At 39.2% G+C, this 12,442-nt stretch overlaps 1 protein-coding gene across 1 annotated transcript; it reads right to left on the bottom strand.

Moving 5' to 3' along the window:
• Window positions 1–2,759: 2,759 nt before the first annotated feature.
• Window positions 2,760–4,606, bottom strand: LOC111911153 (uncharacterized). The gene is made up of 4 exons (XM_023906944.2): window positions 4,262–4,606; window positions 3,722–4,191; window positions 3,120–3,598; window positions 2,760–3,052 (listed from the first exon to the last, which is right to left on the bottom strand). Exons 1-4 carry the CDS (start codon window positions 4,604–4,606, stop codon window positions 2,760–2,762), a joined length of 1,587 nt encoding a protein of 528 aa, XP_023762712.2.
• Window positions 4,607–12,442: the final 7,836 nt, after the last annotated feature.

The raw sequence follows: 12,442 nt of genomic DNA, 5'->3' as shown, positions 1-12,442 counted from the left end.
TTGAGGAACACGAAAGCACATAAAGGAGTGGGCGGTGGTATCGGCGTCGTTACCGGAGTCGGCATCGCTGGCGGAGAGAGGCAGGGGATGGTTGCAGATCGGAGAAGGAATATCGTCGATGGAGTAGAAAGAAGTGAAGAGGGAAGGTTGTTGAAATGCTATTAGGGGCAAAAGGGAATACGCGTCTCTTTTTTTAATTCAGACCTCGTTCTACATCTGAAAAAATAAGAGGCTTTTGTTAAATTAAGTGGCTATTATTAAGATGCTACCAAACACACTTAATTTGAAAAAATAAGAAGTTGCCTCTTAATTTTCCAATTAAGAGGCTACCAAACAGCCCCTAAGATTTGAAACGTGACAAATGAATTAGTCAAAGAATTGGGACCGTTTCAAAATTCAAATTCTAACAATTAACAACAACAATTATTTTCTTTAGTTTGCGTTCTTAGTTTTAAACTCTAGAGTGGTAGGTGTGGGCAACGCCCCACACGTGTTACTATGAGAAAAAGAAGGAAATGACGTTAAGAGATGTTATGGTGGTAACGGGAAGCAACGGGGATGCCTTTAACATGAAATAACATGGAAGGGGGACGGTGTCCATTGGTGTCATTAGGTGTTATTAGGCATAACAACGAGAGTTGCCCACTCCTCCGAGTAGCCTTGTCCATCCAATTTTTCTTCCAAAATCTTTTTTTTTATTTATTTTCTCTTTATTTGGACATTATACACCATAGATCATCATTGTTTTACTCTTTACTTGATTAATTAAATAATTCGGTGAAATCCTAACCTATAGTAAACAAAAACTAGATGAAAAAGCCATTTGACATAATCTGCTCACTAAAAACCAAATAATAAGGCATTAAAGTCGCTAAGCTACATCCAAACCCCTTATTCTTTGTTATATTATATTTGAAATAAAATCTTCTACTAATAAATATGTAGTTGTTTTTTTTTGTCATGTGTCACCCTATTATTCCTCCTAATTAATGTGATATCACTTGTCAACCTACTAATTCTTCATTTTAAATTTCAAATTTTAAATTTGTCACTCTAACTACATTAAATTAATAACATTAGAATAAAAAATAAAATAAAATTAATACAGGTAACATAATTTCATGTATTTATTTGAATCAACAATTATAATATTATATAATTATAAAAAGATATCTTCATTAATAATTTATTTAAAATAATTAATTCATAATTTTGAGTTTTTACTATGAAAATTTAATTAATTTTATAATCGTGGTTCCCACAGGTTATAAACTAGTAAAAATTAGGGAAAATGACATTTGAGGGTAATAAAGTATTCGTCTTGTATTCATTAGGTCCCTTATATATTTTTTTTGTCTTTATTATACCATTGAACTTATAATTTCTGCTCACAAAAGCCACTGCGACCGGTTGTTGTAGGTTACTGCTTATGTGGATATTACGTGACATTATGTGGCATACACTTGGCTTATTAAATGCAGGTCATCCCTATTAAGTTGCGTCATTCTCATCAATTGTGCCCTAGATCGACATGGATGCTTCTTCTTCTTCTTATATCTCTTCCAAACGAAATGTTGAATTTCAATATGAAAATCCATGTTATTGTGGGTTACCATCTCGCGTACGAACTTCATGAACTAAAGACAATCCAGGAAAAAAATTCAGATTGTGCCCTAACTCCATGGTAAATCAAATGTTTTTATGTTTTTGGTTTAATGTTCTTTCTTTGACCAATTTGTTACCTTTTTCAAGAATGAAGGACCAAAATGCAAGTTCTGGGAATGGTTGGAGCCTGAAACCCCTGATAATGAAGTTGGTTATAGGATGGACAAAAAAGAACTGTGCAATTTAACCCTCAAAATTTGTACATTGGAAAACCATATCAGCATATGTAAGATGAAGATGGAACAAGAAAATTTGGTTGTTAGATAAGGGTTTGAAAAAACCAAATGGAAGCTATTTACGCATAAAGTTTTGATGATTGCGTTATTTCTGTTGTTTGTATTTAAGAAGTAGTTATTGATGTATTACGACTAAATGTTTTTTACTAATTAAGTTGTATTCAAAGACAATGTTGTATTTTGTTTGATGTATTAAGACTAAATCTTTTTGAGTAATAACAGTTTGATGTTTTGAGTGGTTTCAAAGAAATATTAATGTGTTAATGTGATCCAAGTTAGTGAATTGTACATGATGCAGGGGTAAAATGGTCCGGATTAAGTATAACAACAATCAATTATTAATGTCTTAATGTGATCCAGGGGTAAAATGGTCCAGATTAAGTATAACAACAATTAATAGTTTGATATTTTGAGTGGTTACAAAGACATATTAGTGTGTTTAATAGGTTAGTAGTGAATTGGACATTATACAGGGGTAAAATGGTCCATTTTAACCACAACAACAACATCAAACATTTCTTAATGTATTAATACTAAATCTTCTTTATTAATGATAGTTAGTTTGATGTTTTGAGTGGTTTCAAAATGTGTTTAACTGGTTAGTGTATTGGACATGATACAAGGGTAAAATGGTCCAGATTAAGTATAACACCCAAGCATATAATATAGATAGAAGACAAACTTGTAAGATTCCATTAGCATGTGCACCATTACAAAAGTTGTGCCCACATTTGTCTTTACATAATCAAAAGATGTGCCATGACTAAAAGTATTCCCAATTACATAATTAAAAGACTAAAAGTTTGCCTTTACAAAAATATTAAAACATAAATTCATTCCAACACCAGTGGGTGGTGATCAATGCTTCCTTATTTCTTCAAAACATTTCTCCTCAACCCAATCTTGGTAATTCTTTCTGAGTATTTTCATGTCCTCTTCCCAGTTATCAGGTTGAGCAGAGGCACCATTAACAAGATCATCTACATGAACATCAACATGTTGAGCAGGGACATCATTAACAAGATCATCTACATGAACATCAACATGTAGAGCGGGAGCTTCCACTTGAATTAGATCTACTTGAACATCATCATCTGGTTGTGCAGGAGCTTCCACTTGAATTGGATCTACTTGAACTGGTTCCACAGTACCTGCTATACAAAGGTGTAGTTAATGAGTTGGATGTTGTAGTATAATTACATTGTTTTAATAGCATACCTTTATCTGTTTTACATTTATTAGCTTTCTTCTTTTTTGGCAGTGAATTGGATGCTGCATCTTTTGGTCTTGTAGGAAATGTTGATCTATTGTGGCCTGTTTCTATACAAATGGTGCATCTCATAACTGCACCTGCTTTTGAGATAGTATGCCTTATTTTCCCCTGGCTTTCCCTCTCGAATTGATCCTTTTTCCTTTTAATGGTTGGCCTTCCTGGTAAACTTCTTTTTTTGGGAGGCAATGGCTTCATGTATGTAACTTCAGGCCACATGGAACTACCATTAAGTGGATTAATGGTATGGTTGTAGCAAGTCAAGAACATGGTTGTATGGAACCATGGTGCAACATAATCCTCTGCATTTCTGTTGAGGTATGAAATGGCTGCCACTGCATGCACACATGGGATACCTGATACCTGCCAAGATCTACATCCACATGTGTTGTTGTTAAGGTCCACAGCATATCCATCATTTCCAATCCTAACCTCATATTATTGTATCCCAGAAGGTATAACCCCCTAAAATCTGCCCACAAAAATAAGAAGTTCTATTAGTCTTATAAATGAGACATATAATATTTATAAAATAGTAGTTATATCATACCTTTTCTGTTTCTTTAGCTTTGATATCTTCAACCTTATAGATGGACATATTTTTAAATTCCCCCAACTTTGTCCCTCTATCAACATTTTATACATCATCTCCATTGCATAAATCCTTATCTCTTCCAACATGGTGATAAGTGGCCTCTTCCTAACCAAATCAATAATAGAGTTTAAACTTTCTAATATGCCATTCTCATAAGCATCACAAACCCTATCCACTCCAAAGAATGCTCTGCACCAACTTTTAGGGTCCCTTTCCATGAGGTGTTCATAAGCCAAAGGGTCAATTTTTTTTATGGAATTCATTTCTGCCTCAAATTTAGGTTGAGTAGTACTAGCAACTGCTGCCCAAAACAACTTCCTATATTGTTCACCTTTGAATCTTTTCTTGAAGTTAGCATAGATGTGCCTAGCACATTGTCTATGCTCTGCTGTTGGAACCCTTTCTTTGACAGTCTCTATTAATCCCTGAAAGAAAGCATGAAATAGATGGCATAACAAAAACATTCAACTTAAACAAAACAAAACAGAAATATACCTTGTGTTGGTCTGATATGAGGGTCAATCCATGACCAATTCCCATTTCAATGTCATCCAGAAGGAGGTCAAGAAACCACTTCCATGTTTCCTTATTTTCAACTTCCACCACAACCCATGCAATAAGGAAGATGTTGTTGTTTGCATCCCTACTCATAGCTACTAACAGTTGGGCTCTACATATACCCTTTAAAAAACAACCATCTACCCCTATTACCCTCCTACATGCTACAATCCAACCATCCTTCACACCCTTAAAACAAACATACATTTTAGAAAAGTAAGTAGTGGAATCAAGCATGACATTCACATATATCTTTACTGTTGAACCAGGATTTGTCCTCATTATTTATTCTCCATAACTCCATACTTTACCATAATGTTCTATCAAACTACCCTTTATCTCATCCAAAGCATATCTCCTAGCATTTCTACATTGAGTGACACTAACAATCAAGTTAAACTTTGTACTCACTTTGGCTTTCATTTTCCTTATGCTCATTTTGGGTTTCTTCACAAGTAGATTCTTAAAATGCTTTCCAATCCATTTATATGTTACAGTGGAACAAAGTTTGAAGACTCTTGAGCAATTATGGTCATCAACTACCGACTTAATATGGAAAGACCTTTCACTACTCATCCAGGAAGCCCACAGTCTAAAAGGACAAGAGGGGTTCTTGTTATCTTTACAACATCTCACTAATAACCTCTAACTATCATTTTTCTCAACATAAAGGTTGTACCCATTCTTCACTACATAGTTAGTCAAACAAATTTTCAATTCCATGGGGTTAGAGAATCTCATACCTAGAATTGGCACCATTTTGTCCCATTTCTGGCTCTCATTATGGACAGGGTACACTGGTTTGTCATCTCCATTCTTGGTTTCAACCTCATCAGTTTCAGCCTCATCATTTATATCCTTACACATACCTGACACCCGATGTAAGAATTCATCACCAATAGTCTTGTCAAGAGAAGGAATGTAATCATCTGCTTCATGCTCATATGGAATATCATCAGAAAGTTGTGAATCTTTATCATCATCCGGGTCTTCCTCAGAATAATGCCCTTCATCATCTTCCACTACTTCCATATCAGCCCAATCAAGTACAAGTTCATTTTCGTGGTCTATATACACAGTCATTCTTATACCAGCTTCATCACTATAACTCGTTTCAATAAACTCAAAGTAGTCAGCATCATTCCCAATTCTCCTAATACCCTCTGCCAATGGTTCATTTCTAGTGCAATAATATACATTATCACAACTGTCTTCAATCAACTTTGTAATGAACAAGTTAAAGTCTTTGAAATCCATTGCACCAAAATCGACATCACATATTGAAACAACAACAACGTTCAAGTACACTAATGGTTTTGGTGTGAATAAACCATTATAATATATATAAACTGTTAAATACTTACATTGTTTGGAATCAGGGGCCATCTTCTTCACTATAACACTCGCATTCACCAGTTCTCTTCAATTTCCTAACCGTATGCTTCGATTGAACTTTTTCTTCAATTTAACGAACCCTAACTGTAAGGACAAAGGGGGTGAAAGAGAAACGGTAATTAAATGTGTTCTAATTCCACGTAATATGACATGTCATCTCTAATTAAATGTGGTAACCGGTAAAACATGTGATAACCGGTCGCGGTGGCTTTGGTGAGCATGAATTATAAGTTCAACGGTATAATAAAGACAAAAAAAAAAGATAAGGAACCTAATGAATACAAGACAAATATTTTATTACCCTCAAAGGTCATTTTAATAAAAAGTAAATATTTGGATATTTGATATCCATAATATCCAAAAATTAGAAAATGACCATCCTAAATTGAATATCCGAAATTTCAAATGATTTTGCATCAAATTTTTTGATTTTTGAATACATATATTTTAGAACTCCTACTTACTATGCAACTATCTATACGACTATTATTCGAACTCCACCTTGAAAGTCGTAAACACCATTATCACATACGTACATGAACTTTTCCTTGGTCATATCAAAACATGTATTCACGAAATTGACTCTTCTTATGGATCAAAGCATTTTGTTATTATTCAACATTCATTACAATCTCACTTTTCTCCATCTAAATATATTTAATTTATAGTATTATCAAATAACAAAAGTGATATGTGGACAAATGGGAAGAGAGAACTATAAAACTTAAATATTTATACTCTATAAATAGGGTAAATGACACAAAAAACACTCTTTCTACACAGAAATTCGATTTTGACATCGTGTTTTTTTTGTGTCAATTTTGACACTGTGTTTTTCAATTTGTTACAATTCTGACAACTTGACCGGTTAACCTGGTTACACACTGACGTGACATGATGACATGTCAGTTTTGATGAAGTGACATGCTGACATGATATGCTGACGTGTCAAAATTGATTTTTTTCCACAAAAAACACTAAGTTTTTCATTTTTTTCGATTTTGACACTAAGTTTATTTTTTTATTTCAACTTTGACACTATGTTTTTTTGTTCCAATCGAACATCATTTATCAAATTTTGTTCAATTTTGTCTATTTTCCATTTGAAACCGTATAAATATATTTTTTTATTATATTTTAAACCGTATAAATATATTTTTTTCGTTTAAAAACCACATTTTTATTTAAATACAAGGTGTTTTTTTTCTTACATTCAAAGCATTAGTTATATCATGAGAATCAAACTAACCATAAGCTTCTAATAAGATCTAAAAATTTGATGGGTTGCAAACTTGATATCCGAGTTTTGATTGACTACACGCCTCCAAACCTCCAAACACATTTTAAAGTTGCATATTTAATATAAAATACAATTTTTATATAACTAATACATATTTATACATAAAAACATGGTTTGAGTGTAAAAAAAATGTATTTATACAAAACTATGGTTTTTAAATGAAAAAAAAAAACATATTTATACGCTTTAAATGTATTAAAAAATTATTTATTCGGTTTCAAATAGAAAATTGTCAACATTGAACAAAATTGGAAAAAATGATGTTCGATTTGGAACAAAAAAAACATATTGTCAAAGTTGAAAGAAAAAATTAAACTTAGTGTCCAAATCGAAAAAATAAAAACTTAGTGTTTTTTGTGAGAAAAAAAATTCAATTTTGACACGTCAGCATATCATGTCAGCATGCCACGTCATCAAAACTGACACGTCATCATGCCATGCCAGCAAACAACCCGGTTAACCGGTAAAGTGGTCAGAATTGTAATAAAATGGAAAAACACAGTGTAACGTCCCAAAATTCAAGACTAAAAATTTATTTTAATAAAATATTACTTAAAGTAAAATTGTCGATTCAAAGCATAATCAAATAATAGTTTTCAAAACACATGTTCATTATCAGAGTACTACATCCCAGGCTGTCTAAAATATGGTGTGTGCCATCCGATCATCCCGAGCTCCGTCATCCGCTACCAGAAGTTCCTGAAACCAAAACTGAAAACCGTAAGCACGAAACTTAGTGAGTTCCCCACCCTACCACATACCATGCAAACATACAACATACATACTGCCAGGCTATTCTGGGGTGCCTGACTACCCTGTACGGCCATTTTGGGGTGCCGACTACCCGTGCGGCCATTCTGGGGTGCCGACTGCCCGTATCAAGCCATTATGGGGTGCCGAATGCCCGTGTCAATCCATTCTGGGGTGCCGAATGCCCGTGTCAAGCCATTCTGGGGTGCCGACTGCCCGTGTCAAGCCATTCTGGGGTGCTGACTGCCCGTGTCAAGCCATTCTGGGGTGCTGACTACCCGTCTGTCCTAACAAACGATCCTCAGGGACTATTTCACCCCTTACTGCTACTAGCACATATGTCATAACATAACATAATATCAGACATATCTGGGGTGTCTGAACTACCCTTCGGTCCTAACAACCGAACTTGGGGACTGGTCCCCTCCTACTACCTCTATCGCATATAACATAACAGGCCAGCATGCAAACATATCATCACATACTGTCAGACGTTTCTGGGGTGTCTGACTACCCTCCGGTCCTAACAACCGAACTCTACTGATGATCCAGGGAGCCCCCGTCCATACTCCTACTGATAGTGAGATACGGGCCCAGCCCGCACTCACTCTTTCCCTAACTTGGGCCTCGCCCCTGATCTGCTGCTAATGAGATGTGGAACACCATCCACACTCTGCTATTGGTGAGGTACGGGACCTCGCCCACACTCACCACCCTACCAAGCACATACAAGTATCACACAGACAACAAGTATAAACTATCACATAAACCATTCCTTGGGCACCCGCCCGCTAACATTGGACCTCGTCCTGAACAACATACCAGTATACGATGCCTAGGGCTAACCCCCGGGTCTTCTACTCATATCTACATGGGCCGACATTGTGGCCGTAGACCCATTCACACAAAGGGAAACTCACTTGATACTGCTAAACTACTGCTGCTAATCCCTTTGACCGCTACCTGACAACTGACTCCGAACTGCTGCTCCACTAGCTCCCCGAGCTACCAATATCAACATAACACTTAGTCTAACTGACCTTCAAAGGTCAACTAAGTTAACTCTTGCCAAAGTCAAAGTCCTGGTCAAAGTCAACCTCCCAGGTCAACCCTACTCGCCGAGTCACCCTATTGACTCACCGAGTTCATATGTTCAGAGTCCTTCTATTCGCGACTCGACTCGCCGAGTCAGTCCATGACTCACCGAGTCTACTGATTACCGAGTCCTGACCTGTCCAACTCACTGAGTCTCCATTCGACTCACTAATTCGAGTCTCAACTCGAAGGGTTTGGGGTTTCGCGACCTGACCCGCCGAGTCCAAGACAATCTTCATCCAACTCGACGAGCTGTTCATCCCACTCGTCGAGTTCCTCCTCATATTCAAGCTACTCGTCGAGTCCACTCAAAGGACTCGCCAAGTCCATCCGGTCCTTCATACATGCAGAGGACTTTTGAGTCATGCAGGGACTCAAACCTGTAAATCTACCCTTCCCAAGCCTATTCCTCACGTAAAGTTGCAAACTTTACGTGTAGAGAAGGAGATCTAAGCAAAATACACCATAAACAAGGGTTTAAGGCAAGGAGGCTCCATAATCAACTCAAGGGCTGCTACTTTATGCTTCTCAATACCATAATATGCTTAGATCTGAAGTAGCAACTTCAGATCTGGCTTCTAACTCAAAATAATAACATTATGGCTAAAAGCCCCAACAACCACACATAGATCTGGGTGCAAAAAGGGTCCAGGAACTAGTTTATTACCTCCAAATGCTTAGAATGAACTCACAATCCCAAATTTATAGTCCCTTCTTGCTCCTCCAAGTTCCTTCTTCCTTCTCCAAGCTTTAATGCACCTTCCAAGGCAACAAATGGCTCAATCAAAGGATATGACGGCTAGGGTTTGGTATCCAGGGCTAAAGAGGCAGTAAGGAACCCTAGGAAGAAGATTAAGACATTTATATAGGCTCCAAGTCCCGAATTTAGGGTTTTCCACGCACAGACCAGACTCGCCGAGTCACCTTGGCCGACTCGCCGAGTCGGTCACTTACTCCTCGACCCGGATCCCGCTCGGACTCGCCGAGTCGCCTCTTAAAATTAAGGTTTTCTTTCTTTTCTTGGCCTTCAAAACTATGGGTGTTACAACTCTCCCCCACTTAAACTAAACTTCGTCCTCGAAGTTTGCTATGGACCATCGCCTGCGATCTGCCTCCAATACCCCATCAATGATTCCCACACCAGCTGCCTACCTTCGCTGGTCTTCCGCCCGGTCATTCTGACTAGCATCAATCCTTGCGGATAATCATCTCGGGTCAGCCCTGACCCTGGACATTCTGGAAACACAACTTACTCCACCGACAATCCTTCTGGTACTCTCCGAGTACTGCAACTGAACCCATAGGGATTCACCCCTTCTTTCCTCACGCGATTCCCTTGCCTTCCCAAGGCGATGCCCCAAAACAACTATCTCCCCTGCCACTGTGAAGATCCTATCTTCATCAAATCCATTACTCCCGCTACTTTCAGTACAGGTCATTATCACCAGTATCCACTGGGCATTCTTTCTACTATAATTGGTGTTGAGCACCCCACGACCAACTATCTGAATTTCACCATAGACTGCTTACCAGCACCGCTACCGACTGGAAATTTCTGCTATTCCTTATCTACCTTCCGGATGAACTGAGACCACCTTGGTCCCTACCAATCTACCAATATCTGGATTACCGGCCCCCACCGGTCGCTAGCCCCAACTCAACTCCTAGTCGCTCCCAGCGACTTTCGAAGAAACTTCACCAATAACCGCTCAATCCACTCTGCCACTAAATCATACACCTGATACATTCGCTCTAACGAATAGGGACCGATGAATGCTACGGGCCACCCCGTAGTCTTACAACACTTCTACGCTGCTAGCCAACCAAAGCTACGGGCCACCCCGCAGTCTTGCTAAACCGGTGCTATGGGCCACACCGTAGCCTAACCCTACTCTCATACGATTGTTGTGGGCCGCACCGCAGTCTTGCTAATCTAATGCTACGGGCCACACCCCAGTCTTACTAATCTAATGCTACGGGCCACACCGCAGTCTTACTAAACCAGTGCTACGGGCCGCACCGTAGCCTAACCATACTCTCATATGATTGTTGCGGGCCGCACCGCAGTCTTGCTAATCTAATGCTACGGGCCACACTGCAGTCTTACGAATCATCCTCACATACGATTGCTACGGACCACACCGCAATCTTAATATACTTCTCTTACTATTTAGCCACTGGTGAATGCTACGGCCATCCGGTAGTCTGACAACACCTTTCCACACCGACTAGCTGCTAGTGGATGCTACGACTAACCCATAGTTGATCATACAGCACAATCGAGTACTCCCAAGTGGTACTCATGTCCCAAATGGAACTCCCAACCGATTCCTATATAATCCGGGACCAGAAATTTCGAGAATGAGGTCTCACAATTGGCAAGTTTTCCCAACTTCCAATTTACACTATCCTCCAATCATACAGTCACCTGAGCCGTCTTTCTTCCTAACAGGAGAGCGAAACTTATCCTAGTTTCAAAAACCCTTCTACTCCCATAACCTGATTGTTTCTCCCCCACTTAGCCTCAGCTAAGTCTTTACTACCTGCGAAAACCCGAAGATTTCCATTCCTTCCTTCCTTACACGATAGGCATGATAACCACCATCGCCCTATCCCTGCTAGCGATCCGTCTCTAGCCCACTCCAACTACCGTATGATTACCGAATACTAGATGAACACCTCCTTCATCCCTGATGCTAAAAAAATCCTCTAAGCTCTGACTACTATCCTTATAGTCCGAATAACTGGGCACTGACTCCTTGGTGATAAGCCACTTTCCTTGATGCTTCCGAAAGCCATCCCGAACGCCCATATTAGAACCGTCAAACCCTGATGATGGTGGCTGACCACTCCCGAACCATTTTCAACCGTAACCGAGATGATACTGGACACTTCGAACCCGAAGTGAAAGATGACATACACTAGCTACTAATAGCTCCTGGTATGCAATTGGCATATGACAATTCCAAAATACAATCCAAATACAAGCAGAGAGACAAATCATACATAAAATCGCCTGAGTCCAGGGTAAAAACTTCCCTAATTCACATAGGAATGAAAATAGCCATAGATACGTACGTGCAACATTCCTTGCTGTAATCTAGATCTTCCGCATTTGTCACTGCAAGGCACTACCCTCTCGACCATCCGTAAACCTCATAGTCGTTGGGGGCAGGCGCACTCCCTGCTCCTCCCCTCATCGTCGGCCAGTCGGTCCTCTTATGGCCCACCTGATTGCAGTGAAAACATAATGGGCTTGCCCCCCGTGGGCAGTCCCTACTGACGTGACCATCACTGCCACACTTGTAGCAGCCGGAACACCTGGAACGACACACTCCCTCGTGCGGTTTCCCGCACGTGCTGCACTGACTTCGGCCCTGCCGACCCACTAATCGCTGATCTGAAGTCTTGGGTCTCTTCCCGGGACCCTCCAAAGTGAATGTCTGATATGACTTTCTCTTCGCAATGTGATCCAGATCGATCTCCCTCTCCCTAGCTCTGGCAATCATAGAGTCCAGGGTCGGGCATGCCGAGAAGCTGACATGCTCCCGAATCTCCGCTCTCAACATATCATGATA

Source organism: Lactuca sativa, chromosome 8 (assembly GCF_002870075.4).
Source record: "Lactuca sativa cultivar Salinas chromosome 8, Lsat_Salinas_v11, whole genome shotgun sequence".
NCBI classification, from domain to species: Eukaryota; Viridiplantae; Streptophyta; class Magnoliopsida; order Asterales; family Asteraceae; genus Lactuca; species Lactuca sativa.
Note: the sequence above shows the minus strand (reverse complement) of the source record. Positions and strands in the feature narration are given on the sequence as shown.

Coding starts and splice junctions, on each gene's coding strand:
- LOC111911153 (XM_023906944.2), bottom strand. CDS start 4,606: ATGAGGACAAATCCTGGTTCAACAGTAAAGATATATGTGAATGTCATG. Junction 3,599..3,721: donor AAGCTAAAGAAACAGAAAAG/GTATGATATAAC, acceptor ATATGAGGTTAG/GATTGGAAATGATGGATATG. Junction 3,053..3,119: donor TAAATGTAAAACAGATAAAG/GTATGCTATTAA, acceptor TTTGTATAGCAG/GTACTGTGGAACCAGTTCAA.